We start from the raw sequence: 27,731 nt of genomic DNA on the forward strand, positions 1-27,731 counted from the left end.
CACAGCTTGTGAAGCACCACCCCTCTGCAGGTGGGGAGCAGGGGCTCAAACCCGAATCCTTGCATGTGTCCTTGCCCTTAGTACTGTGTGCACTTAACTGGGTGCACCACTGCCCAGTCCCCAAGAGCTGCTGTTCATTTCTATCATTAAGACTTAAGTGTCACTTCAGTTTATATTACACATGAAAAAAGACACGAGAAAGAATTTTAAATTCAGTTTCTATTACACATGAAAAAAAGACATGAGAAAGAATTTTAAAAGCAGATGTAAAGATATGGTTGTAGGCATTAGGTGACTGATTTAATGTTTAGTCGGTAAGAGAATTACCTGTTGAATCTTTGCTCTGTGTCAGAAAATCTATTGCACAAAACAAGGTGAACCCCAAGCTTAAAATATCAATTTCACTTACACGCCACTCAGCACATTAATTGACTGTGTCTTCACTCCGTATCCAGTTTCTTTTAAATCAGCAACGATTCCTAACACGTCAATACTGGAACCTTTGGCTCCAAAGTTTTTCTCACTGTACATTATCATATGTGCATTTGTGAAATCCTATCATGGAAAAACAAAATTTAAGGCCAGTCATCGGTTATCCAGAACAGACCAAGCACTGCCCGTGAGCCTTTCTCTAACTTACGCCTAATACAGGTCGCAAAGACTGAAGTTCTCCACTGTAACCTCCCCAATCCTTCCAGTCCTTGTATTCTCCTTCTTCCAGCAAATACTGATGACCTGAAAATCCAGGCTTCTCATAAGCCACCCAACTGCAACACAAAGGAACATAAAGGGGTAGTACAGTTAAAATGTTTTTTTATGCATTCTTCTGTTTCAAAGACAAACACAAACAGATCTAGACTCATGCATTTTGACTTCTGGAATTATCTAAAATTTGAGGAGACTAGCAGAATAGTCTCAAGGAAACAAACTAACAAACATTAAAAAAATACAGGAATGTACAAGGATGGGGGCCGCTAAGAATTGACTTCAAGGAACTTAAGCAAATAGAACAAGGTAAGCATGGCAGAAAAATTGAGATCTTAAGTAACTTTTCAGCATTTACAAGACCATTTTCAGTGTATAATTCTAAAGAAAACATGCAAGCTCTCTGTAGTGCAAAATATCATAAAAACATGCAAATAAGATGTCAGGCTCAGGCAAAAACTAGAAAAGTTATGGGCCTTTTGGAATAGACCTAAAATAGACCTACTAGCTATTTCCAAAATGGAGACCCCAAATCTTCATCTGAAATATCCTTGCCTTTATGTTCATGATTAGTCAACAATTTGTTCGGCTTTATATGTTAACTCTTTTTCAGCCACTAGGTTCCAGATGCTACCATGATGCCAACCTGACTTCAAAGGGCAGACGACACTACTAGGAAAAGAGAGAGAGGCAGGCTGGGAGTATGGATTGACCCATCAACTCCCATGTTCAGAGGGGAAGCAATTACAGAAGCCAGACCTTCCACCTTCTGCATCCCACAATGACCCTGAGTCCATAATCCCAGAGGGATAAAGAATAGGGAAGTTTTCAAGGGAGGGGATGAGATAGAGTTCTGGTGGTGGGAATTGTATTCCTCTTATCCTATGGTCTTGTCAGTGTTTCCATTTTATAAATAAAAATTAAGAAAAAATACGGAGTAAACAGTTCAACAGTTTGGGACATATGATTAATTAATAAGAATATTGATCTGATCAGTATGAATGGGGCTTTTTATCAGCTTTGGCCCCAGTCCAGTCCCTCAAACTCCAGCTCGCTAAGGACGTGGAGGGGCCAAGTGGTTGGGCGCACAGGTTACAATGTGCAAGGACCTGGGTTCAAGCTCCCAGTTCCCACCTGCAGAAGAAAAGCTTCGTGAGTGGTGAAGCAGGGTTACAGGTGTCTCTCTCTATCCCCCTTCCTCTTGATTCCTGGCTGTTTCTATCCAATAAAGATAATTACATAGGGGAGTCGGGAGGTAGCGCAGCGGGTTAAGCGCACGTGGTGCGAAGTGCAAGGACCGGCGTAAGGATCCCGGTTTGAGCCCCCAGCTCCCCACCTGCAGGGGAGTCACTTCACAGGCGGTGAAGCAGGTTTGCACATGTCTATTTTTCTCTCCCTCCTGTCTCCCCCTCCTCTCTCTATTTCTCTCTGTCCTAACGATGATATCAATAACAACAATAATAATAACTACAACAACAATAAAAACAAGGGCAACAAAAAGGAAAATAAATATTTAACAAAAAAAGATAATTCTATATTCTTTAAAATATTAATTTTTTTAAAAAAGGACATGGACACAATGTTAAAATCCACTCTACCATACAATCTGGAATGCTGTCCCTAGGGAGTAGTGAGACATGTTTACTATTTTATTAAAAGGGGGAAAAGAACTCACAGTTACTCAGAGCCACTTACACGCCTCTGAGAACTTTCATAGACCCCACTGACGGGAACGGCAAACGTTCATCTTTAGCGGCTTCTTCTGCCTCCTCGCCTTCTGTAAAACTGTACATTTCTGTTTCTAGCTCCACACATCTTCCTTCAAAGAAAGGCTTTTCATAAATAACTACCTGCAACAGAAGTGGAATGCGTCAGTCATTTGCAAGAGCGAGGTGTCTCAACAGACATTAAGGCAGTCAATGGCACTCACTGGCTCTTAGGACACATATTTACAGACTTTACAATGACATGTTTAAAAGTTACCTGGTAGTCCAGGAGGTGGCACAGTGCATAAAGTTTTGGACTCTTTAAACATAAGGTCTGAGTTTGATCTGCACCAGGTGCTTGAGTGTTTTCCTGGTTCTCACTTTCGTAAATTAATAAATAAGTAAAATGTATTTTCAAATGTTAACGAAATAGGAGCGGTAGGACAGGAGAATCTCAGACTATGAATGTGTCGCAACAGCTACACGGACTGTCAGTGATAACGAGCGCCACTAGCATCATCCAGCCTGGAGAACAGCATGCCTGAGTCAGGACAGAGTCCTGTGGCTTAAACTGTGCTTTGTGGAAGCTGGTACATCAAATCACAGAAGTACTGCTTTCGTGAAAATGGAATAGAAATACAAATTTTGAATATATTTTTTACCTTTGGATCTGTAGGGAATTCAACTTTACGACCACCCTAAAGAGAAAAACAAAAAGGTTCTGCTTATTTAAATTTACACTGAAAGAGTTCTAAAATTATAAGCAATGCAGATAAAGAGAAAGATGACCAGAGAAGAGTCTTCCAGAGATGTTAGCCTTCAAGCTGAATCATTTTTAAAAATTTCTTTATTAGGGGAATTAATGTTTTGCCTTCGATAGTAAATGCAATAATTTGTACACAACATTTCTCGGTTTTGAATCATTTTTTAAAAAACACATTTTTATGACTTACCACTGGGCTATAAAACTATAAAATTCTGGGACCTAATTTTCACATTTTGACTCAATTGTTTTTTGACTCAATAAGCTTTAGGGTTTTATTTGTTTATTTACTTATTTTAACTCAGTAAATTTTGTTGTTGTCAGAGCTCTACCATTCTAGACTGACTTCTTCAAATAGAAAGAGAGGGGGTGGGGGAAGAGAGAGAGAGAGAGAGGAAAAATACCACTGAAGGTATTTAAAGGCAAGCCCAATGCAGTAGGCTTGCCTTTAAACTAGGTCACAAGAAATGACATGACAGCCACCCTCCTTGGCGAGTCGCCATGTTAACCCAAATGTCTTTTATTTTTCCTTTATTGACAAGACAGACAGAGTTTGAGGGGGAAGGGGGAGGTTGAGAGGGAGAGAGACAGAAAGACCACCTGTAATATTTGCCTCACCACTGATGAAGCTTCCCCCTGCAGGCGAGGCGTGGGGGCTGGAACCTGGGTCCCATGCATGGTAACCTGTGTGCTTAGTAGGTGTACAACTGCCCAGACACTGGCTTTTATTTTTTAATGCACGGTTCTCACTTCTCTTACATAGCTCAGCAATTCTAAGCTCTGAGATCTCTGTACCCAAATCCTGAGGTAGCAACCATCACCTTCTGCACTTATTAACCTTCTTTTTTTTTTTTTGCCTGCCTGTACTACGAATCACTACTCCTGGAGGCCATTCATTTTTCTCATGGTTGTTGCCTTTGTTATTGTTGTTATTGCTGTCGTTGTTGTTGGATAGGACAGAGAGAAATCGAGAGAGGAGGGGAGACAGAGGGAGAGAGAAAGACAGATACCTGCTGCTTCACCTCTTGTGAAGTGACCAAACCCCCACTACCCCTGCCCCCTGCAGGTGGGAAGCTGGGGGCTTCAACCAGGATCCCTACACTGGTCCTTGCACTTTGCACCACGTGCACTTAACCCAGCGTGCTACTGCCCGGCCCCCACTTACTAACCTTCTAACCACGTGGGTCTTGCTTGCCTATATCTGCCTCTCATTCATTTCAACTATTTGCTGCCTGGCTCCATAGTAATTTGATTTTGCAACTACAGCAGCCAAAACTATTGGAGTTCACAAAAGTTTCTGCAGGGTTCTTGAAATGATTAAATTGTTAAGTAAAACATTCCAAGGAGTGGATCTCAAGGAAGGGAATGTTATATATATATATATATATATATGTTTATATTTATTTATTTATTTTCCTGTATTGTTTTTTATTGTTGTTGTAGTTATTGTTGTTATTGATGTTGTCATTGTTAGATAGGACAGAGAGAAATGGAGAGAGGAGGGGAAGACAGAGAGGGAGAGAGAAAGACAGACACCTGTAGACCTGCTTCACTGCCTATGAAGCGACTCCCCTGCAGGTGGGGAGCCGGGGGCTAGAACCTTGATCCTTATGCCAGTCCTTGTGCTTTGTGCCACATGCGTTTAACCCACTGTGCTACCGCCCGGGAATGTTAATATTTTAACTATAAAGTTTTTTATGTAAAAAAAACAAACAAACAGTAAATTCACTATAGACAAACAACTGGAAAGAAACCACACACACACACACACAGTGGGAAGGTTAGAAAGATTTTACATACATATAACACACATACTTTATTTTTTTCTTAAAAAAAAACCTTTATAGAGAACTGTTTAGCTGTTTAGCTCTGGTTTATGGCAGTTCTGGGGATGGAACCTGGGACCTTTGCTGCCTCAGGCTTGAAAGTCTTTTTACATAGCCATTATGCTATCTCCCCAGCATACCAACGCATATTTAATAGCTTTTAAAAAGTGCAGCTACAGATGCTTAGATGTAGCAAGGGCACTGTGATTATAAAGGAATGTGGCTGATTTTTTCAACAACCCAACTGCCCTTTTCAGAAGAAAGCCTTTTTAAATTCCATTTGCCTCATGGGCTTTGTAAGTTTCCATTAAGAACTGTTTTCAAAACATAGGGCTTTCAGACAATCACAAAACCGAAATAAAAAAAAAAAAACCACTTTGTTCTTTGAAAGTGCGTTTCATTTTAGGGACAATGCCACTAGCATTAATACATAGTGGGGAGGGGGTTGTAGAGTGAGGATGGCATAAAGTGTGTATACACACACACACACACACACACACACATCTTTCTGGGCCAGGAAGGGAGACCCAGGTCCAAGCCTGCACTCCCGCCCCCTGCACCCATGCACTGGGGGGGGGGGGGGGGGAATCTTTGGTGCTGTGGCATCTCTGTATCTGAAAACATCAGCAGAGTGGAGAAGCCTAGGCGATGGGCAAAGACACAGAAAACGATCATCCTGATTTGTGTCCAGCTAGCTGCCAAGTGGAGTTGCCAAGATGTGTCTATCAGGAGCCTTGTTCATGCCACAAGTATTGAGTGAGTGCCCACTACCATGCAGCACGTGCTAAGATCCACGCTGGAGTTTCAGAGAGAAAGCCTGGATCCCCCTGAGCGCCAGAGCCTAGCAGACACGAGCAACACACGGGGCGGGGAGAGGGAGGACAGGTCTTTGCTTTGCTTTGTTTTTGCTTTTTTTTGCCTCCAGGGTTGTCACTGGGGCTCAGTGAGGCACTGCGAATCCACTACCCCTGGTGGCCATTGTTTCCCATTTTATTAGATAGGATAGATAGAAACTGAAAGAGGGGAAGAGGGGAAGACAGAGAGAGAGAGAGAGAGGGAGGGAGGGAGAGACTTGCAGACCTTCCAGCAGCCATTGCCCCCCCTTTTTCTTTCTATTTTATTTATTAGGACAGAGTGAAATTGAGGGAGAGAGTAAGCTAGACACCTGCAACCCTGCTTCACTATTCATGAAGCTTCGCCCTAGCAGATGGAGACCAGGGACTTGAACCTGGATCCTTGCTCACTGTGTTGTGTGCACTTAACCAGGCTGGCCCGCACAATAGCTTAATCTTCACTTTCTTCGCTTCTTTTTTTTTATTTTTTTGTTATTACTGGATAGACACAGAGAGAAGTTGAGAGAGGAGGGGGAGACAGAGAGGGGGAGAGACAGAGAGACACCTGCAGCCCTGCTTCACCGCCTGTGAAGCAGGTGGGGACCAGGGGCTTGAACCTGGGTCCTTGTGCACGGTAATGTGAGCACTTAACCAGGTGCGCCACTGCCTGGCCCTTTCTTCACTTCTTAATCCTAGCCTGGTGCAATTGTTGTGGACACATATAAGACTCTGCAAGACCAAGAATGTCTTGAAGGCAAAGGACATGAGCTGGGCTGTATTTTCTCCCCTGCTGCAGAAAGACTCACAAAGACACCACAGCACAGAGGCTTCCTTCAATGTGCTGGGGGCTGGGCTCAAACTGGGTCCTGTGCATGAGGAAGCAGCACATACACGAATCACGCTTTCTCTGGTTCCCATTCAGCAGTGAGCCCCCGTCTGCTTCATATCTGCTATTCAGAAATGTGCTTAAGTGCTTCGAAGTCACAGTCCGAGAATGAGCTGCCGATGTCAAACAGGCCAGGACTCACTCTGTTAGAGCTCCCGCTTACCATTTTCAGGGGCCGCATGGATCCAATGTATGCTTCTTCTGTATCCCAAAAGGACAGGTCAGGGTATTCGCCAGGCTCCAGGATAAAGGGGTCACCCTGAAATCCAGGCCCCTCATAAATCAGCCACCTGGATCAGCATGCAGAAAGGCAAAGAGACAGTGGGTCAGCTGGTTCCTTGGTGCGCAGGGCCGTCGTGGTGAGAAGACAGAGCTGTGCCTGGTCACATCCTACGTGCCTCTTCTTGCCCTCTTACCTGTCTTTACGGCTGGCTCTGTCAACTAGTTTTAATTAATTAATTAATTTTTAAAAGATATTTATTTATTCCCTTTTGTTATCCTTGTTGTTTTATTGTTGTGATTATTATTGTTATTATTGATGCCGTCGTTGGATAGGACAGAGAGAAATGGAGAGAGGAGGGGAAGACAGAGAGGGAGAGAGAAAGACAGACACCTGCAGCCCTGCTTCACCGCCTGTGAAGCGACTCCCCTGCAGGTGGGGAGCCAGGGGCTCGAACCGGGATCCTTACGCAGGTCCTTGCGCTTTGCACCACATGTGCTTAACCCGCTGCGCTACCGCCCGACTCCCTAGTTTTAATTTATATTCCTACTTCCTTCAAAGTGTAAACGCCATGGATGGGGGGCAGGCAGTGGCACTCCTGGTTAAGCGCAAAGAGTTCTACACACGAGGCTTTGCATAAGGACCCGGGTTCGAGTCCCTGCTCCCCACCTGCAGTGGGATGCTTCATGAGCGGTGAAAACAGGTCTGCAGGTGTCTATCGTTCTTCCCCTCTGTCTCCCCCTTCCCTCTCAATTTCCCTCTGCCTTATCGAATGGAGGGGAAAAAAAAAAAAAGGCCACCAGAAGCGGTGGATGTGTAGTGTCTACACTGAGTCCCAGTGACTGGAGGCAAAAAAAAAAAAATCCAGGGGCTGGGCAGTGCGCACCTGATGCATCGCACAGGGACCCTGCCTGAAGCTCCCGGCCCCACCTACAGGAGGAAGCTTCACAAGTGGTGAAACCAGGGTGCAGGGGGCCTCTCTCCCTCTCTCCCTATTGTCGCTCTCCCTCTCAATCTCCCTTTGTCTAATCAAATAAATAATAAAAAATAAAACATAGAGGGCTGGGCGGTAGTGCAGCAAGATAATCGCACATGGCATGAAGCACAAGGACTGGCATAAGGATCCCAGTTCAAGCCCCTGTCTCCACCTGCAGGGGAGTCACTTCACAAGAGGTGAAGGTGTGCAGGTGTCTGTCTTTCTCTCCCCCTCTCTGTCTTCCCCTCCTCTCTCCATTTCTCTCTGTCCTATCCAACAACAACAACAACAATAATAGTAACAACAAGGGCAACAAAAACGGGAAAAAATGGCCTCCAGGAGCAGTGAATTCGTAGTGTAGGCACCGAGCCCCAGTGATAACCCTGTAAGCAAATAAAAAGGAAAGTATAAATGTCTATGGCTTCCAAATAACAGAGATAGTTTCCTTCTTACACCACAGGTATCTACAGAGAACCCAGTGTGGGGTTCTCAAACTTTGTTTTGATAGGTAACATCTCATTTGTAACCAAAGAGTAGGGAGTTCTAGCTAATTATTTATCACCATCCCAAAGACTAGTAACAGTTAACAGCTACCTAGAGTTTACAAGGAATGCCACCCAGAATTTTACCCAGCCCTCACGACACAACACTGGCATGAGGAAGGAGCCCTCGTGCACCCAGCTGCCATGCAAAGTTGAGCAAAGGTCCCAGGCCACACAGCTGTAACTCCCTAAGGTAGGTGCTGACCCACGCTGACCCTAGAGGCAGGCTCCACATCATTTGTTATGGCAATTTTTCTCATTACAATGCATGTACTGAACATAATTACTCTTTTCACTGTGACTCAGAAACATTGCTGTGAGTGTGACTTAGTGCCTGTGGGGGGGAGGGGTTTGTGCTCTGATAGCCCACAGGCTGCTTATTCCCAGGCCACAAGGTTTTTTTTTGAGTTTCTCAGACTTGATTTTTTTTTTAACGTTTTTTTTTTTTTTTTTTTAATACCACTCCCTTCTAGCAGGCTTGTCAGCTGTCACTTCCACTGTGGTCAGAGAACCCACAGCTCCACCCTCTCGTGTGCGAATAACCAGAAAACCAGAAAACCAGAAAACCATGCTTGTTCTAACTGTCTCTAATGACTTGGTAGTTTCTTTGTTCTTGGGAAGGTTCTGGCAAGGGAAGGAGGCTGAAGAAGCAACTTTTTCTGTCAGTGAGGAGTTCTATACCCTCTCTATAAACACAGAGTTTTTAGGGAGTGACTTTTTCTGTCAGTGAGGAGTCCTATACCCTCTCTATAAACAGAGTTTTTAGGGATCACTTACACTTTGTTGTCCATCCCTTTGTACAAATGCTAATGTGGTTTTATAACAACAACAAACAAACAAAAAACTCAAAAAACAAACAAAAAAAGAGGCTTGTCTTTTAAATACCATTGTAGTATCCCTTAACCTTGGGAAAAGAAATAAGAGGAGGAGTTTAAACTTCCTTATGTTGAAAGCATGATAGTTACGGTGTGTGTGTGTGTGGGGGGGGTGGTCCTCGGAGCTGTCACAGGCACAGGACACACTGATTCCAGCCCTAACGTGTCACGGCAGCTCGCCACACACTGGGTTACTGGGGGCTGATGGGACAGGTCACCTGGATAGTACACTGCTTAGCCACGTGGATAACCAGGTTTGAGTCTGGTCCCTATCACTCTGAAGGAAGCTTTGGCTCTGTGGTCTTAGCCTCTCTCTCTCTCTCTCTCTCTCTCTCTCTCTGCCTCCAGGGTTATCACTGGGACCTGGCACTGGCACTATGAATCCACTGCTCCTGAAGCTATTCTATTTTTTCTTGGATAGGACAGAGAGAAATGGAGAGAGGAGGGGAAGACAGAGGGGGAGAGAAAGACAGACACCTGCAGACCTGCTTCACCGCCTGTGAAGCGACTCCCCTGCAGGTGGGGAGCCAGGGACTTGAACCCAGATCCTAGCATGGTCCTTGCGCTTCACACTATATGCACTTAGCCCGGTGCACTACCATCCAGCCCCCATCTTAGCATCTCCACCCCCCCATTTCTCTCCCCAATCTCTTTGCCTCTACCTCTCTGTGTCTCTCTAAAAAACCCAACCAAACCAAACCAAAACAAATTGTGCTGCTAGCCTACCAAGCCACTGGCTAAGTCTGACTCCTCACAAATGAACAGGCCTCTTCCCTCCCCCACCCTCAAAAAAACCCCAAATGAATGGCTCATAAACAGGAAATTCTCAGATGACGACACCAAACTGCCTTTTCATTAAATTTGTCCCCCCACAGGTTGAGTTCTGAGGGAACTTGTTCATTTGAGAGTCCACACTTCACTTTCCTTAAAGCTTAAATTTACATATGACATTTATAGAAGGAGGGTAGGTTTGAGTAAAGGGAAATTTGTTTAACACGCACACACACACACATTTGAAGACTACTGTTCTGAGACCACTTCAGTGGGTGAATGGTACATATCTCAGGTTAACTCAAACATTCATGAACGTCAAGTAGACTTTAGAATTTGAAAGCTCACATGTGGGGGCCAGGTAGCGGCCCACCCAGTTAAGCACACATAAAACTAAGTGCAAGGACCCTTTCAAGAAGCTCGGTTTGAACTCCCGCTCCCCACTTGTGGTGTGTGTGTGTGTGGGGGTGCTTTATAAGCAGTGACACAGATGCCTATCTTTCTCCTTCCCTTTCTGTCTCTCCCCACACCCAATTTCTCTGTGTCCTCGCCAATAAAACGGAAGAAATGGCCACCAGGAGCAGTAGACCTGTAGTGCTGGCACTGAGCCCCAGTGATAACCTTGGAGGCAAAAAACAAACACAAAACCTCACAAAGCACGATTCATCTTACTTCTCAATTCAATCCCAATAAGATTCACTATTCATGAAGAAAGAACTACCTACAGGTGGTGTTATCTCAGTTTCTAAAAGCATTTTTAAAATGTTTCCATCTACTTAATGAGTTCTTGCCTACATAAAAATAAACGCTGAAACTACATGAACTTTCTAAAAATTAAGCATGACCAATGAATATTTCTAGAGTAGTAACAATGGTATTTGTACAATTCTTAAAATACTGGCGTAACTACTTCTTCAGAAATATCCTCTGAGTCGCCCCACCTGCAGGGGGGAAGTTGTGTGAGCCGTGAAGCAGGTATCAAATCAAAGCACCAAAATGTTCTGTCTATATAGTTATATTTGCTTCCTGACTGACTAATGTGCCTTCCTACAGCCGATTTTCTGCATAGCAGCTGGAGTGCTTCTAAAACATAAACGAGATGGAAATTATCCAGTGACTGGGGAATAGCTCAACTGGCCGAACATCAGACTTGCACACCTGAGGTTCCTGGTTCAATCCTTGGCACCCCAAGGATTGTCAGAGTGGAACTCTGGTTTCTCTCTGTTTCATGCGAAGTTCTCTCTCTCACATAAAATAGATCTTTCTTTTCAAATTGATTAATTTACCAATTTTTATTATTGGCTAGAGACAGAGAAATTGGAAAGGGAGGGGGAGATAGAGAGGGAAAGAGTCAGAGAGCCACCTGCAGCCCTGCTTCACCACTCATGAAGCTTCCCTCCCAACCCCGGCAGGTGGGGAGCAGAGGCTTAAACCTGGGTCCCTGGACACTGTGATATGTGTGTTTAACAAGGTGTACCACTGCCTGGTCCCTTGAAATAAATCTTTTTTGTTAAAAGCCATCCAATGATTCCTACGTCACTTTGAGTACTATAAAATCCCTTTCCCGTTCAGCAGTCCTATGCACCAGTGAAGTTCTGAATTTATTCCCCAGTACCACAACCTATGGTCTTGTCAGCGTTTCCATTTTATCAATAAAAATTAAAAAAAAAATAAGCAAGTAGGGAGTCGGGTGGTAGCGCAGGTGGCACAAAGCGCAAGGACCAGCGTGAGGATCTTGGTTTGAGCCCCCGGCTCCCCACCTGCAGGGGAGTCGCTTCACAGGTGGTGAAGCAGGTCTGCAGGTGTCTGTCTTTCTCTCCCCCTCTCTGCCTTCCCCTCCTCTCTCCATTTCTCTCTGTCCTATCTAAAAATGATGACAACAATAGTAACTACAACAATAAAAAGAAACAACAAGGGCAACAAAAGGGAATAAATAAATATTTTTTTAAAAAGCAAGTGACAAACATACATTCATACACACACACAGTGTTATTAGGTAGAGACAGAGAGAAAATGAGAGGGGTTGAGGAGATAGAGAGGGGAGGAGTTCAGGAGGTGGTGCAGTGGATAAGGCATTGGACTTTCAAGCATGAGAAGGAAAGAGACAGAGAGACACCTGCAGCCCTGCTTCACCGCTCATGAAGCTTTCCCCTGCAAGTGGGACCCAGGGGCTTGAACCCGGGTCCTTGTGCACTATAATGCATGCACTTAACCAGGTGTGCCACCATCTGGCCCAGGAGACCCCTCTCATATCACCAGTCACCATGACTTCTTAGCAGCTGCAAAACACAGCTAGTAAGTGCTATTGCTCCCTCAGACATCTCTAGGACTGAATGGCTAACTTCTGCAGGTCTCTGCTTAGAACTGACACCACTGGCAAGCAGCCCTGCCACTTTCTCTGTTCACCCTCTGTCAGTCTTAGAGATTTTTTTTTAACTTTTTATTATCTTTATTTATTGGATAGAGACAGCCAGAAATCAAGAGGGAAGGGGGAGATAGAGAAGAAAAATTGGAAGAGAGACAGATAGAGAAGAAAGACAGGAAGAGAGACAGAGAGATACCTGCAGCACGGCCTCACCCTGCAGGTGGGGACCAGGGGCTTGAACCTGGGTCCCTGCTCATTGTAATGTATACTCAGCCAGGTGTGCCACCACCTGGCTGCCAGAATTTTCACTTTCTATTCTGATATCTCCAATTGAGATAAGCTTTTTCCTTCAGAATCCTCTTGTCATTTCTTGTGACTTGTGTCTTTCTCTAATTTGTTCCTTGTCAGAGACTTACTATCTGACACATTACATATGCCTAGTCTTCTGCATACCCCATTAGTAAGTTTTTCCATTGGTAAAACTCTTAGGCATTCTCCAAATGCACGAATATTTATATACTGCCACTGAAAAACTGTATTATACACTATTAGAAGACATGCACACACACAAAAATCTTAATAAAATGCAAAACCAGTTTTGCCACTTTAGCCAGAGGATGTCTCTCACCTGACCGGGCTACTGCACTCTGCGTTAGACTAGGATCTTCCAGGGTTACAGTTTGCTCCGTCTGTCTACTGGGATTTCTCCCTTTGCCATATCTCATTTCCTTCAAAATACTGCTGCAGTTTCCTGTGACTTGTGAAACCAACATCCTAGGGGCTTTGCAGAGCATTGTGTGAAAACGTGACAGGAAGTACCACGTGTGTTGGCCGCCATCCCACCTGACATAGTCACAGGGGCACAAGTTTACCTCCCGGGAGCTACCATGAAGGCTGCGCTCTGAGAAGGCCGTCTCTACCGTACTCACGCGGTCGCTTTCCTCTGCACTGCTCCAGTAAGTTATGATTGTTTATATAAGAGAGCTGAATTTTAGTGTCAAGTTCAAAAGAATCAACATTTCATGTGGTTAAGAATACCTTTTAGGGGGGCCGGGCAGTAGTGCAGTGGGTTAAGCGCATGTGGTGCAAAGTGCAAGGACCAGCCTAAGGACCCTAGTTTGAGCCCCGGCTCCCCACCTGCAGATGGGTCGCTTCACAGGCAGTGAAGCAGGTCTGCAGGTGTCGTTCTTTCCCCCTCTCTGTCTTCCCCTTCTCTCTCCATTTCTCTCTGTCTTATCCAACAACAATATCAATAACTACAATAATAACCATAACAATAAAAAAACAACAAGGGCAACAAAAGGAAAAAAAAAATAGCCTTCAGGAGCAGTGGATTGGTAGTGCAGGCACCGAGCCCCAGGAATAAATCTGGAGGCAAAAAAAAAAAAAAAAAAACTTTTAGTTAATAAATCTGCCATCATGGTTATTGGTTGCCAGCACTATGAATCTACTGCTACTAGTGGCTATTTTTTTCCATTTTATTGGATAGGACAGAGAGAAATTAAGAGAGAAGGGGAGACAGAGACAGAGACAGAGGGAAAGAGGGAAGGAAGGAAGGAGGGAGGGAGGGAGGGACGGAGAGAGGGAGAGAGAGAGAGAAAGAGAGAGACCTGCAGACCTATTTTGCTACATCCCCCTGCAGATTGGGAGCCAAGGGCTTGAACCCAGATCTTGTGTGGGTCCTTGCGCTTAGTGCTCTGTGCACTAAACCGGGCGCACCACCACCTGGCCCCCGAGTCAGAGTGTCTGCAGTCTTCTTTCCCGTGTTACAGTCACCAAATTCAATGAAGTCGCATTTGAGCAAAGATACTTACGTGCCCCAGTGTACTTTAATGGAACAAGTCTTCTGCATTATTCCGAAGCCTTGCATTTCTTCAATGTCATCGAAGTAGGAAGTCAGGAGTCCTAGTCCTTCTGGTTCAGTAAATAAATCAATTTGACTAACTCTATAATCCTGCAAAAAAAAAAAAAAGCATACATGCATTTATAATAGTACACACCCCATGTATTTCGCTCAGCTGTCAGCTCATTATTCCTTTTTCAAAAAATTTAAACAAGCTTTTTGTACACTGCGTATACATGCCACAAAGCACTTGCTTTGTTTTTGTTCCTCCAAGGGCAGACACACTGCTTTGGTCATATATCTCAGTGTTAAATTCAAAGAACAGCAGGAATCATATATTTTGTTAGAGTTTGGAAACATTAACTTTCTCATCCTCGCTGAAAAACTGCTAGGCATCCTTGGTGACAGAGACGCTCTGGTTTCTGTATTCTGATAAACATGGCCACCTAAGTCGAGACTAGTACAGTGGCTGTGCTTCCTCTTTCTCAACTCAACAGTTGAGTTTAGTGCCCATCAACCTCCCTGACCATGACTACACCATGTTTGGGCCCAGCAAAGGCAGACATTCGTGATGTCTTACAAATCTGAGTACTTCAGTCATTATTCCATGCTTGGGCCCAGCAAAGGCAGACATTCGTGATGTCTTACAAATTTGAGTACTTCAGTCATTGTTCCATGCTTGGGCCCAGCAAAGGCAGACATTCGTGATGTCTTACAAATCTGAGTACTTCAGTCATTGTTCCATGCTCGGCATATTCACGGGCCATCAAACTGCACAAAAGATCTTTCCCAGTGGAGCACCTAAGTGCTAAGTGACTGTCTGCTGAGTCCTTGGTTTCCTGCTGAGCTAAGGTGACAGTAACACTTAGGTTAGCTCATGGAAAACACTTTCAAACATGACCAAAAAGAACAAATTTAACAAACTATAAAGGTGGTCCTGGTGACTCTTATGATAATATTTTAAGAAGTCATAAACACAACGTGCAAAATGATATGTAATTCATGATGTATCAGAAGCTGTAAAACTGATGTTGTCTTTTTACATGACACCGCACAGAAAATCTACCCCAGAAAATGAATCTAGAAAATTATAAGTTATTAAATGCACAAAAATGTCCAGAGAGCATTACTTAAAATAATAATAAGTTAGAAACAACCTCAAATTCCCTGGAAAGAAAAAAGAGAAAGCAAATACTGGTATGTGATAGGAAGATATAATACTCAGCTTAAACCCCAGCCACATAGAGATATGAGCTGCATTAATAACTGTATTAAGTTTGCTATCACCAGGCAAAACAGAAGGCTTCTTTTTAAAAAAATTTGTTTATATTTGCTTATTTTCCCTTTTGTTGCCCTTGCTGTTTTTTATTGTTATAATAGTTATTATTGTTGTTATTGAAGTCGTTGTTGTTGGATAGGACAGAAAGAAATGGAGAGAGGAGGGGAAGACTGAGAGGGGGGAGAGAAAGATAGACACCTGCAGACCTGCTTCACCACCTGTGAAGTGACTCCCCTGCAGGTAGGGAGCTGGAGGCTCGAACCTGGATCCTTATGCCAGTCCTTGGGCTTTGCACCACCTGATCTTAACCCGCTGCGCTACCACCCGACTCCCAACAGAAGGCTTCTTTGCCTATATACTCCATTTCCTTCCCCCCCTGGCTTGTATCCCTCTAAATTCTCATCCCAACAGATTCTGATAAATCCCTCTGGAGCAAGTCACTGAGAGATGTGTTTGCTGGGAGTGTGATCTTTGCTGGCACTGAGAAAGGATCAAGAAATACAATGTCAGTAAAAAAAAAAAAAAAAAGGTGTGCAGACATCATCAAGGGAGATTTGAAAACTTTAATAACGTGATAATAACTGTCTTATTATTATCTCCCTCAATAAAGTGATTTTTAATGCAAAAATATAAAAAAGGGAAGCAACGCTATGACTGCATCACACTGACAACTACAGAAAAGGCACGTTCAATACAGCAAAGAAGGAACAGAGAACTCAGAAACGTGAAGAGGAGGAGTGAGTCTCGGCAGTGGTTTAAGCATTGCTTTGTTCCCAATTCCATGAGAATAAAAACAAAACCTGCAGCGAAATCATACCCCTTGCTACATCTCTAAGGGGGCTCCTCGTGTCTTAAAGTCTTAAAAACTGCTAAAGGATAGAGTCTGAGTTGTAATCCGATTATCATCCAATCACCAATTACCATCCAAGTCTCTCAGAAATGTTGACCTGGGAAACAGTTGTCATTTTCCTCTGCCAAGAACTGTCACTCATTCTCATGTCAGAACACTCATTGCCTCCCTACTGCAAGTCAGTGCCCATCTCTGTTACAGAGTTTCAGCTTTTCACTTGAAAAAAAACATGATTAATTGCATTTTTCAGAGCTATCAATTTTTAAAAGTATTTGTTTATGTATTATTGGATAAAGACAGAGAGGAATTGAGAGAGGACAGAGAGATAGAGAAAGTGAGAGACACCCACAGCCCTGCTTTACCACTCATGAAGCTTCCTCCCTGCAGGTGGGGACCAGAGGCTTGAACCTGGGTCTTTTGAGCACTGTAATGTGTGCGCTTAACCAGGTGTGTCACTGCCTGTACCCCAAGAGTTACCAAATTCCAAGAAAAATACTGTTTTTTTCCAGAGAGGCAAAGAGGGAGGGAGAGAGAGAGGAGGGAGAGAGAGAGGAGGGAGAGAGAGAGGAGGGAGAGAGAGAGGAGGGAGAGAGAGAGAGAGAGAGAGAGAGGAGACAGTATTAAAACTTCCCTCAATGCAGTAGGGATCAAACTTGAAATTGGATCTTAAGACACAGCAAAGCAGTGCACTCATTATCCTTGTCGACTATTCTGCCAGTGTTAAGAAAACTTCTTTAAATACACAAACACAACAACAAAAACAATAATAACCAGAGAAAAAGATTCTGATACAACTTCTTCATCAATTAACAAGGAACCAAGAAATTTTACCCAATTCTAAAGTGGCTTCAAATGCCTTTCATAATAATAATTTTTTTAAAAGCCCGTATCTTCTCCCCATTTGTAAATGGGTTTTTTTTTTTTTTTTTTTTTGTTGAGTGAGTTTTGTATATTGTGGTTGTTAGCTTTTTGTCTGATGTATAACATATAAAGTTTTTATCATAAAGAGTTTCTCTATTGGGGTGGTAATTTCTTTTCAACTTGATACAACTCCACTTGTTAATTTCTGGTTTTGTTTTCCTTGCAAATGGATTTGAGGCATTGAAGATGCCTTCAAATCTTAGATGAATAAAGTTCTGCCAATGTTTCCCTCTAAATATTCTTTTTTTAAAAATTTTTTATTATCTTTATTTATTGGATAGAGACAGCCAGAAATCAAGAGGGAAGGGGGTGATAGAGAGGGAGAGAGACCACTCATGAAGCTTTCCCCCTGCAGGTGGGGACCAGGGGCTTGAACCCGGGTCCTTGCACATTGTAATATATGCACTCAACCAGATGCACCACCACCTGGCCCCCCTCTAAATATTCTTACAGATTCTAGATTAACACCCAGATTCTTGATCCATTTGGAGTTTACTTTTGTACATGATGAGATGAAATGGTTCAGCTTCATTCTCCTGCACATTTCAACCCAATTTTCTCAACACCATTTGTAAAGAGACTCCCTTTTCTCCATTTAATATTTTGGGCACCCTTGTCAAAAATTAGATTTCTATAGCTGTGGGGGCTCTCAATTTTATTTCACTGGCCACTGTCTCTGTTTCTGTTCCTATAAGCCACTCAAGGTATTCAGAACTTACACAGCAACCAAAAATAAGGCCAAATGAGATATGTTCATGTAAAACTCATCAGAACCAGCTTATAAGTAAAAATAAATTAAAAATTGAAGATGAGATGAAAAGACTGAGAGTGAGGAATTAATCTTCAGGAATAACCACAAAAATGACATTGGAATGTGTTTTTTTTCTTATCATTTCAAGTGTATGACCATATTACAGAAAAATGTAAACATAGATGACCAATTGTATTTTCCAAATCATTTATTTTATAAAACAAACCTTTCTTTCAAAGGAACAATCGATCATCCAGGCCAGTCAGTAAATATCTGTTGAATGAGTAGATAGATAAAACCCAGTTTTCCCCATAACCTACCTGGACCACACGTCTGATTGAACCAATCACCACGGGTTTAGCAGACTCTGTCTCCTCATTTTTTTCCAAATCATCATCTATGCCCCAGAGACCAGAGAGTTCCACTTCTCCTTCTTCTAAGGGGATGGAGTGCCCTTCAAAATTTGGTTTTTCATACAAAATCCAACTAAGAATCAAACATAGCAAAACTATTAGCCAGTCTGGGTGACTCAGGGCTTGGTTACTCAATAGTGTATATTAATGGTCAATTTCCTGGCAGTTAAAAGAGCATAAGCTTTCTCTAAAATTAAAATGTTACTGGGCACCCTAAGCCTTTGATAATTCAATAATTAAAGCAGGACCTTAGAAAACTTTGGGGCACAGTATGAACACTGTCAATAGCCACTTATCTATGGAACTGTCTGTTAACAGAGAGGTTGGGTGAGTACTAAACACACCAGATAAATGAACTTTTACTGGTATGTTATTTTCCTTGTATATATATATATATAAAACTTCTGTTGGGGGGTTAACTTGTATTTTAACTTTATCATACAGGTTATTAAATGCATTCAATGGAAAGCACCTTTAAAATATCCTTCCGAACAACCACACACTGAAAACCTCTTACTAACCTATCAATGTTCTTCATTATGCTTTCAAGAAAAGAGAGAAGTCAACACTGGAAAACAGAAAGAGGCATCAGGGAGACAGCAGAATGGTGAGGCAAGACTGTCATGCCTAGGGCTCTGACATCTCAGGTTCCTGGCATAACCATACACTAGAGTTAAGGTGTGTGTGTGTGTGTGTGTGTGTGTGTGTGTGTGTGTGTGTGTGTGTATGTGTATGTCTGTCTTTCCCTCCGTATCTCTCTCATTAAATAAAATACATTTAAAAAACTTACATAAAATTTGTTTTGATTTAATGTTTAAACTTAAGCCACATAGTATAAAGTGCAAGGACCTGCACAAGGATCAACACCTGCAGCAGGGGCACTTCACAAGCAGTGAAGCAGGTCTGCAGGTGTCTCTCTGTCTCTCTCCCTCTCTCTCTCCCTCCTTCTCCCCCTCTCAATTTTTCTATGTCCTATTCACTAAAATGGAAAATATGGCTTCCAGGAGCAGAGGATTCATAGTGACGGCTGCAAGACCCAATGATAACCCTAGCTGAAGAAAGAAAGAAAGAAAGAAAGAAAGAAAGAAAGAAAGAAAGAAAGAAAGAAAGGAAGAAAGGAAAGAAAAGAAAGAAGGAAGGAAGGGGTAGAAAGGAAAGAAGGGGAAGAAAGGAAGGAAGGGGAAGGAAGGAAGGAAGAAAGGCAGATCAAATAAAAATTGATAGTACCTGGACTATCAATATGACTAGTGTAATATGTATTTTTTGTTTGTTGTCGCCTGCAGAATTCCACCATTTCTGGTGACCACTATCTTGATAGAGAGAGTGAGAAGGAGGAACAGCTGAATACAGCTCCACCAACTGTGAAGCTTGCCCCCCGAAACTGAGGGTCAGAGGCTTGAACTCAGGTCCTCACGCAAAGTGATGTGTGTACTTTACCAGGCAAGACATCACCAGGTTCTGACAAAAATGCAATTCTTATTAACCTTACTCAAAATTCACATTTGAGATTCACAAAATTCACAGGGGCTCTGATACTCATTAGTTAAAACCAATGAATGTTATGCAGGGAACTATGGGGAAAAGAAAGTCGTACTGCTGATTTCTTCTAATCCATGTTCCCTGGGAAGGACATGTACCCCTCTATAACCACAAACAGGACTAAAACCACCTTTCTTCTCTTCTCTTCTCTTCCCTTCCCTTCCCTTCTCTTCTCTTCTCTTCTCTTCGCTTCGCTTCCCTTCCCTTCCCTTCCCTTCCCTTCCCTTCCCTTCCCTTCCCTTCCCTTCCCTTCCCTTCCCTTCCCTTCCCTTCCCTCCCCTCCCCTCCCCTCCCCTCCCCTCCTCTCCTCTCCTCTCTTCTCTTCTTTTTCCTTTCCATCCCTTTCTTTTCGTTTCTTTTCTTTCCTTTTGCCTCCAGGGTAATCGCTGGAGCTCGATGCCTGCACTATGAATCCACTGCTCCGGGAGACTATTTTTCCCATTTTGTTGCCCTTGTTGTTGCGCTTGTTGTAGTTGTTATTGTTGTCATAGTTGTTGTTGGATAAGACAGAGAGAAACTGAGAGAGGAGGAGAAGACAGAGAGAAGGAGAGAAAGACAGACAGCTACAGACCTGCTTCACTGCTTGCAAAGTGACCTCCCTGCAGGTGGGGAGCCGGGGGCTTTACCCAGGATCCTTATGCCAGCCCTTGCGATTTGCACCATGTGCGTTTAACCCACTGCACTACTGCCCAGATCCTTAAAACCACCTTTCTTAGACTTGAATTGCTCTCAGTGCTCACTATGACTAGGACTGTCTGCCTTTTCCGTTGCTAGTGGCAACACTTTAAATTGATACTGAGGACCAAGCGAGACTATTAGAAATAGCAAGCCTATGAGTCAGAAGCTCAGTGTGTCATCCTTACCATCCTCTAACAACTTTGAGGAGTATCGCAGGAGAGAGGCTCCAAGAGCTGCAGTCCTGAACATCACCAAAAACTTCAATACACTCCTCGGACACGTCTGGCTCAATATATATCACTACCTACAAGAAAATCAGAACAGGAGCAGATGCTGTTATTGCACACTACCAGACAAAAATGACATCTAGATTAGAGGCGGAAAATCATCTTACCTTTCCAGGTCGGGGGTTGATTTTATTTTGGGTATTTCCTCTAAGTATCTGTAATCAGATCAACAAAAACACAATAATTAACTTTGTAATGGGCCTCTTTTCCTCTCCCACAAATCTTTTACATAAAAATAGTTAGCCTCACAATTTGTCAATTTTGGAACACATCATCATTATCTATGACAAAGTTGTATTAATGTTCTCTCTAAATCTATACTATTAAGATCTTTTCTTCCTTCCAACAGAATTTGTTTCAATGCCCTTTCATTGAATGACCAGGATATTTCTACCAAACTAGAAAAGTCATGGCTGGGGCCAGGCAGTGGCATTATTACAGTGCACAAGGACCCGGGTTCGAGCCCCTCAGTCCCCACATGCAGGGGAAAAGCTTCACAAGTGGTGAAGCAGGGCTGCAGGGCTGCAGGGCTCTCTGTTTCTTTCCTTCTCGATCTCCCCATTTCCCTCTCAATTTCTGGCTGCCTCTGTCCAGTAAAAAAAATAAAGATACTTTAACAAATTTTAAATAATAAAAAAGAAAGCTCAAGGCCTATGAGTCAGACCTATATTTTATGTTAGTTCACAGAACAGTAGCTCAACTAAGAATTATGATTCAAAAAATCAGTATACTCTTAAAGAGAAGTTATATCTACTGTCTTTCTAGAAGTAGTTGGATCAATTTTATGTGTCTGTAAACACATCTTATCTGAATTTATATTTTCATAGTAACATCTACCATTCCATAATATGTATATATATATATATATATATATATATATATATATATATGTCAAAGTAAAGTGTTTATGGCATATTACACAATTTATATTGTACAGGACATATTTAATCTTCCCTTGTTGATGAACATTTTATATGGCTCCAAAACCAATCATTTTTAAGACCAGGTGACAAGACCAGTAAAACCAGAAATGCGCCTAATAATAAAAATGGTAATTATACATGTAGAATTATAAAACACGGACAACTTTCAATGCTAAGCAAAATGCCTACTCTAAGGACAGACTTTGGTCTGCTCATTCTTGAACTACCCCAGAGCAGAAAGTACCCAAAAAGTCACTGAAAGCCTCAGAAAAACTTTACAAATCAAAATGGCATATACCTAATTATACATACATACATATATATATATATATATATATATATATATATGTGAAATGGGTTAGTTGAAGGAAAAGCCTAAAATTTAAAGTGATATTCAAGTGAAATACTAAATATAGAATAGTTATATCACTAGTGAAGGCCAGGAATTAAGGGAAGAAAAAAATCAATCACAGAAAGCTCTAGAGATAGTATAAAGCATCTTCCTTCTTTGTTTTTAACTCCCAAAGTTTGGTTTCAAGGGAAATTGCATATTCTGTTGTATGATTCATTAGGCTGTTGTCAGTCATGCAACACTTAAAGATGAGGATAAAGAATGAGAAATATGTCAATTTAAAAGAAAAAAATGAGATTTTGAGTGGAAGTGGGTCACCAGAAATTTTGTACATGACAGAAATACTTAATATGTTTAAAATATAAATATATATATTTCTACTTTTACACCAGAGCCCTGCTCAGCTCTAGTTTATGGTGGTACTGGGGACTGAACCTGGGACCTCAGAGCCTCAAGCACATGAGTCTCTTGTATAACCCTTATGCTGTCTCCCCAGCCCAGCCTTGTTTCTTTACAGCAGTGGCTCTTCAAATGTGATCCTAAGATCCTTTCAAGGAGTCTGTAAAGACGAAACTATTTTCTTAGAGCAGGCAAGATAGCTCACCTGGACAGTGCACCTGCTATGCCACAGGCATGGCTCAGATTGGAGCCCAGCCTCTACCATATGGAGAAAGCTTTGGTGCTGTGATATCTTTCCCTTTCTCCCTCTGTGTCTCTCTTTCTATCTGAAAAAATATTCCCAGGATAGCAAAGCCCTGGTGATAATTAAAAACAAACAAACAAGATTTTCTTAATATAAAATGTTTTTAAATTCACTTCTCACAAGTAGATACTGGACTCTTCTAGAATCCCTGACATGTGATGACTTTATCTCCCTGGTGGTTAATGGGATATATTTTAAATTTTCTAAGTGTTAGCTTCTAGTATAATTAAATGTAATAAATACCACATGTAAATGAAATATTTCTGGGTTCTTAATATCTTAAACAGAAAAGACTCAGATTGATGAGGTAAACAGTTGATTATATTTATATACTTTCTTCAAGTTTAGGAGCTACTCTCTGCCCTAATCCAGCATTCGAGTTCTATTCTTAGCTCTAGCACCATCTTCCCAAATAATATTTCTAGTCCACCTGCAGGTTGACTGTCAAGCTCAAGCAAAAAAATTACTCAAGTCATGAGCCACTAGGAACATGCCTAAAATAGACTTCCCAGCTTCTCACCACCCTAAAATCTCTATTCTCATCTGCTCTGCTCCTATTTTTTTTTTTGGTTCCTGCTTATTAAACACTTTGTCCTGCTTTCTATCTTACCACCTTCCAGCCACCAAGTTGCAGATGCTACTATGATTTCATCCTGACTTCCCTGGGCAGACGACCTCACCAATGTGTCCTAGAACCCCACCTCTCCAGAGTCCAACCCCACTAGGGAAAGACAGAGATAGACTGGGGGTGTGGATCAACCTGCCAACACCCATGTCCAGTGGAGAAGCAATTACAGAAGCCAGAATTCCCACTTTCTGCTCCCCATAAAGAACTGTAGTCCACACTTCCAGAGGAGGAGAAATGTTAGGGGAAGATGACAGAGGGCTCTGAACTCAAATTACATCAGGACCCGGAGAGAAAAAAAGGAGAAAAGAAGGACAACTGGAAGTAGGAACAATGCAGGTATCACTTAGAAAGGAAGAGAAGGCAGGGCCATAAAAAAAAAAAAGGGGAAATATATAAATGTAGAGAGATTACAGAAATAGCAGTCAACCCACATCTGTGACCTCGGGAGAACTACTGAAGTTTCCAGAGGAGGGAACAGAGACACTGAACTCTGGTCGTAGGAACAATGTAGAATTACATCCCTGGGGGAGTTGGGCAGTAGCACAGCGGGTTAAGCGCACGTGGCACAAAGCGCAAGGACCAGCGTAAGGATCCCAGTTTGAGCCCCCAGCTCCCAGGTGGCAGGGGAGTCGCTTCACAGGCATTGAAGCAGGCCTGCAGGTGTCTGTCCTCTTCTCTGTCTTCCCCTCCTCTCTCCATTTCTCTCTGTCCTATCCAACAGCATCAATAACAACAACAATAAAAACAAGGGCAACAAAAGGGAAAATAAATACATATATATAAAAATTTAGAATTATATCCCTGTCATCCTATAATTTTGTAAATCAACACTAAAAAGTCACTAATAAAAATTATTAAAAACAGAAAGAAAAATGGTGTTTATAAAGGTTAAGAATCAAAATAACATTCACTGAAAGCATTAAATTTTCAAATGCTCAATAAAATAAAGAGTCCTGAAACCAAAATGTTTGAGAAGGAAGACCCTTGGCTAGAAACCCTAGTACCTATTTTGAGAAAGAGCTTTCAAAATTACATTCTACAATATTGATACATTTGGAGCACAAGTCAATTCAACAAGTGGAAAGAGTCTCCACTGCCAGGACAAATAAGGAAAGATATACGGGGTTTTCTGCCTGGGTAAACTATGCTGGATGGTAGCCTGGTTCGAGGTTAACAGGTCTGCAGTGTCTTATCTTTCTCTCCCCTTCTCTGTCTTCCCTTCCTCTCTCGATTTCTCTCTGTCCTATCCAACAATGACTACATCAATAACAACAACAATAACTACCACACACACACACACACACACACACACACACACAAAAAAACCAAGGGCAACAAAAGGGAAAATAAATAAATAAAAATATATTAAAAAAACAACAACATTAGTACCTTATTTCCCCTACTATGCTATGAGTGCTCTGAGAACAAACTCTTAGGACTGTTTTTCCTGGACTCTTAACTACTCCTTGTATACAGTATGCTAGTACATGGGCATAAGCATTTCTAAAATAACATGAGTTATGCATCCTCCCTTCCTCCTCTCACTTCAGAAACAGCCCCCAATTCATGATAATTTGCTGCTACTTACGGCTGACTCTGATAATGACATCCCAGAAAAAGCAATGTTTGGGTCGAACCGGCTAGATGTGAAAATACCCACGAAGTCCATGTCACTGTTTCCGTGGTTAGACAAACTTGACTGCACAACACTTTCAGTCTGCTCAGCTTTCTCTGGGTCATCCTTCTTCTTCGGTTTTAAAAATTCAGAAAACTTTGTTTCTGGGAAGTGGAGGTTGCTTCGTGAATTCACATCTTTTTTTGTTTCCTCTCTCTGCAGGAACTTTTCCATGTAGCTTGGACTTTTCAGGCCTGAGTGAGATGCATTGGAAGCGTCAAAGTTGAAGACCTTTGAGGAGCTGCCCGGTAGAAGATTCGGTTGCACTTTGTCTGTGCGGCTGGGTGGGGCTCCCTCCGCCACAGGTTGTGACGCAGACGACCGAGAAAGAGAAGTGTTCTGAGAAGTGCTGAAAGCTGTGGTCATTGTATTAACTGATGTCACAGACGGTGAAAAGATTTTGTCTTGCGGTAGAGAAGATAATATGCTTGAGAAAAGCGCGCTTTTTTCTAGCCTTGATCTCTTCACACCGCCGTTTGTGACATCTCTGTTGTCCTTGTCGTGGGTTTCTGCATCAGCCAGAGGTTCCTCTCTCCCGTTGGTGTGAGCGTGCAGGGATCTGAAGAGGAAACTCTCTTCAGTGGACGTCCGTTTGGGCCTCAGTTTGGATTTCGTATCGAGGCTCTGCATCAGATGTAAAGCTGGTGACATTTCTGGTTGGCTTTCCTTTTTCTTTCCCAAACCAAAGGTAAACACGTTAGGATCCAACACCTTTTCTAAATTGTCCTCGTGAATAGGAGGCATGGCAAAGTAGGGTGTGGGAGAGTTGGGCACCCTGGCTTTCTTTTTCTTCTGGGGCACACACACCATACTGTCCATCTTTTTTATAATCTCAGTGAATTTTTCCATGTCAGAGGAAGAATCGAAGACACTATCCTCGCTATCAGCAGAAATGTTCAGAAGACTGGCTGGGCTGTCCTGGCCATTGACAGCATTTTGAGCGGACCGGGGAGGAGTTTCCAAATGATTTCTGCTGCCAGGTTCAGCTATGGGTGGCGCCCCATCACTTTGATTTTGAGTGTGAACAGGCAGCGCTTTCTGTGAGCCTGGAGGTGAGACCTGGGGGCCAGATTCTGCCCCAGGCTCCTCTCTGCTGTGACTGTGTGTGGGTGATGTGCTCTGCGGACCCTGCACTTCCTCTTTCTGGAGATCACAGCTTGCGAGGGAAACCGCTTCGAGTTCAGTGTCGTGACAACTCGGCAACTGAACTTCTCTCACTTCAGAGCTGTCTGTGACGACCTGGGAGCTCACGCCCTGGGTGCTCTTCTCAGGGAGCACAAAGGACCGGACCTGGACAAGGACCGTGGAGGGACACTCCCTTCCCACTGCCTCAGAGCTGTGCACTGCGGACAAAGGAGAAGAGTTCGTACCTCCTTCTGCAGGGTGGGCAGGGGGCATTTCCTCATTATTCTGATGAGACACAGGCAAAGCACATCCATTATGGTTTTCTGACACTTTCAGATCAACGCCCGAGCAATGGCTTATGGGAACATGGGTACAAGTGGCATCAGGAGCCCCCGGAGGACTAGATGCAGGCAGTGAGAGAGAAGGCCCACTAGATGACTCAGCTGGGGGCTTCTCCTGCAGTGCTGAGACAGCTGCTGGAACTGAACTGGTATCAAGAACAGGGAGGCTGTCTTGGGCTGTCTCGGCCGTCCTATGTTCAAGTCCAGGTGTTGTGCTATCAGTAGCACTGGAGCTGTCCTCTACAAAGAGCTTGTGGTCCCTGACAGGAACCTGAGCAGTAACCAAGGGCTCGGCAGGGCAGCCAGCATCTGCCGCTGTCTCTGCTTCGTCACCCTGGCTAAGCTGAGAAGCAAGTCCTTGAGCCTCACTGGACTCCCCTTCCGTTCCTTTCCCACTGAGATTCTGGGTCGCTGGTAGAACGTCCTCTCCAGGGAGAGTGACCTTGTTTTCTGAAGAAGTGTCCTTGCCCAGCACACCGTTCTGCTGACTGCTGGGTGTTACTTTCTTTTCGGGTTGTTCCATTTCCTTGGCTTTTTTGGCTAAGTTCAGTTTGGCCCTCCCGACAAATGTTTTACTAGAGGCAGCGGTGTTCCTAGGGCCTCGAACGTCCGCGTGCCTTGGGCTACTGGTGGCCCGTTTGTTTTCAAACAAGGAGATTTTGGTGGCGGTGTTTCCTTTATGTACTGGTTGGCTGAAGGGATTATGCTCATTTCCCAAACTATCAAGATTTTTAGGGGTTTTCAGATTTAGTTCCACATGTTTGGGCTTAGCAGGGCTGCAAGAATAAACCAGGAAGACAAAGTTATGGAACTCATTTTGAAAAGCAAACACACCAATTTATGGAGAAGTTATGAAAAGTTAACATTTCCCTAGAAAGTAACGTGTGTGTGTGTGTGTGTGTGTGTGTGTGTGTGTGTGTGTGTGTGTTGTGTGGCAGAGAGAGGTCTATGTGAT

The 27,731-nt window shown here is 43.0% G+C and overlaps 1 protein-coding gene across 4 annotated transcripts in view; it reads right to left on the reverse strand.

Moving 5' to 3' along the window:
* Positions 1-27,731, reverse strand: part of CRYBG1 (crystallin beta-gamma domain containing 1) — a 149,220-nt gene that overhangs the window by 28,590 nt on the left and 92,899 nt on the right. For all 4 annotated transcript variants that reach the window (XM_060190680.1, XM_060190682.1, XM_060190679.1 and 1 more), the window contains exons 3-12: positions 25,224-27,552; positions 21,137-21,184; positions 20,928-21,046; positions 18,433-18,598; positions 14,283-14,422; positions 6,883-7,009; positions 3,074-3,109; positions 2,401-2,555; positions 641-767; positions 410-555 (exon numbers count right to left, since the gene is read on the reverse strand). In XM_060190680.1, coding sequence (XP_060046663.1) covers positions 410-555; positions 641-767; positions 2,401-2,555; positions 3,074-3,109; positions 6,883-7,009; positions 14,283-14,422; positions 18,433-18,598; positions 20,928-21,046; positions 21,137-21,184; positions 25,224-27,552 — 3,393 coding nt within the window. The remainder of the gene's footprint in view (positions 1-409; positions 556-640; positions 768-2,400; positions 2,556-3,073; positions 3,110-6,882; positions 7,010-14,282; positions 14,423-18,432; positions 18,599-20,927; positions 21,047-21,136; positions 21,185-25,223; positions 27,553-27,731) is intronic.

Source organism: Erinaceus europaeus, chromosome 4 (genome assembly GCF_950295315.1).
Source record: "Erinaceus europaeus chromosome 4, mEriEur2.1, whole genome shotgun sequence".
Taxonomy (NCBI): Eukaryota; Metazoa; Chordata; class Mammalia; order Eulipotyphla; family Erinaceidae; genus Erinaceus; species Erinaceus europaeus.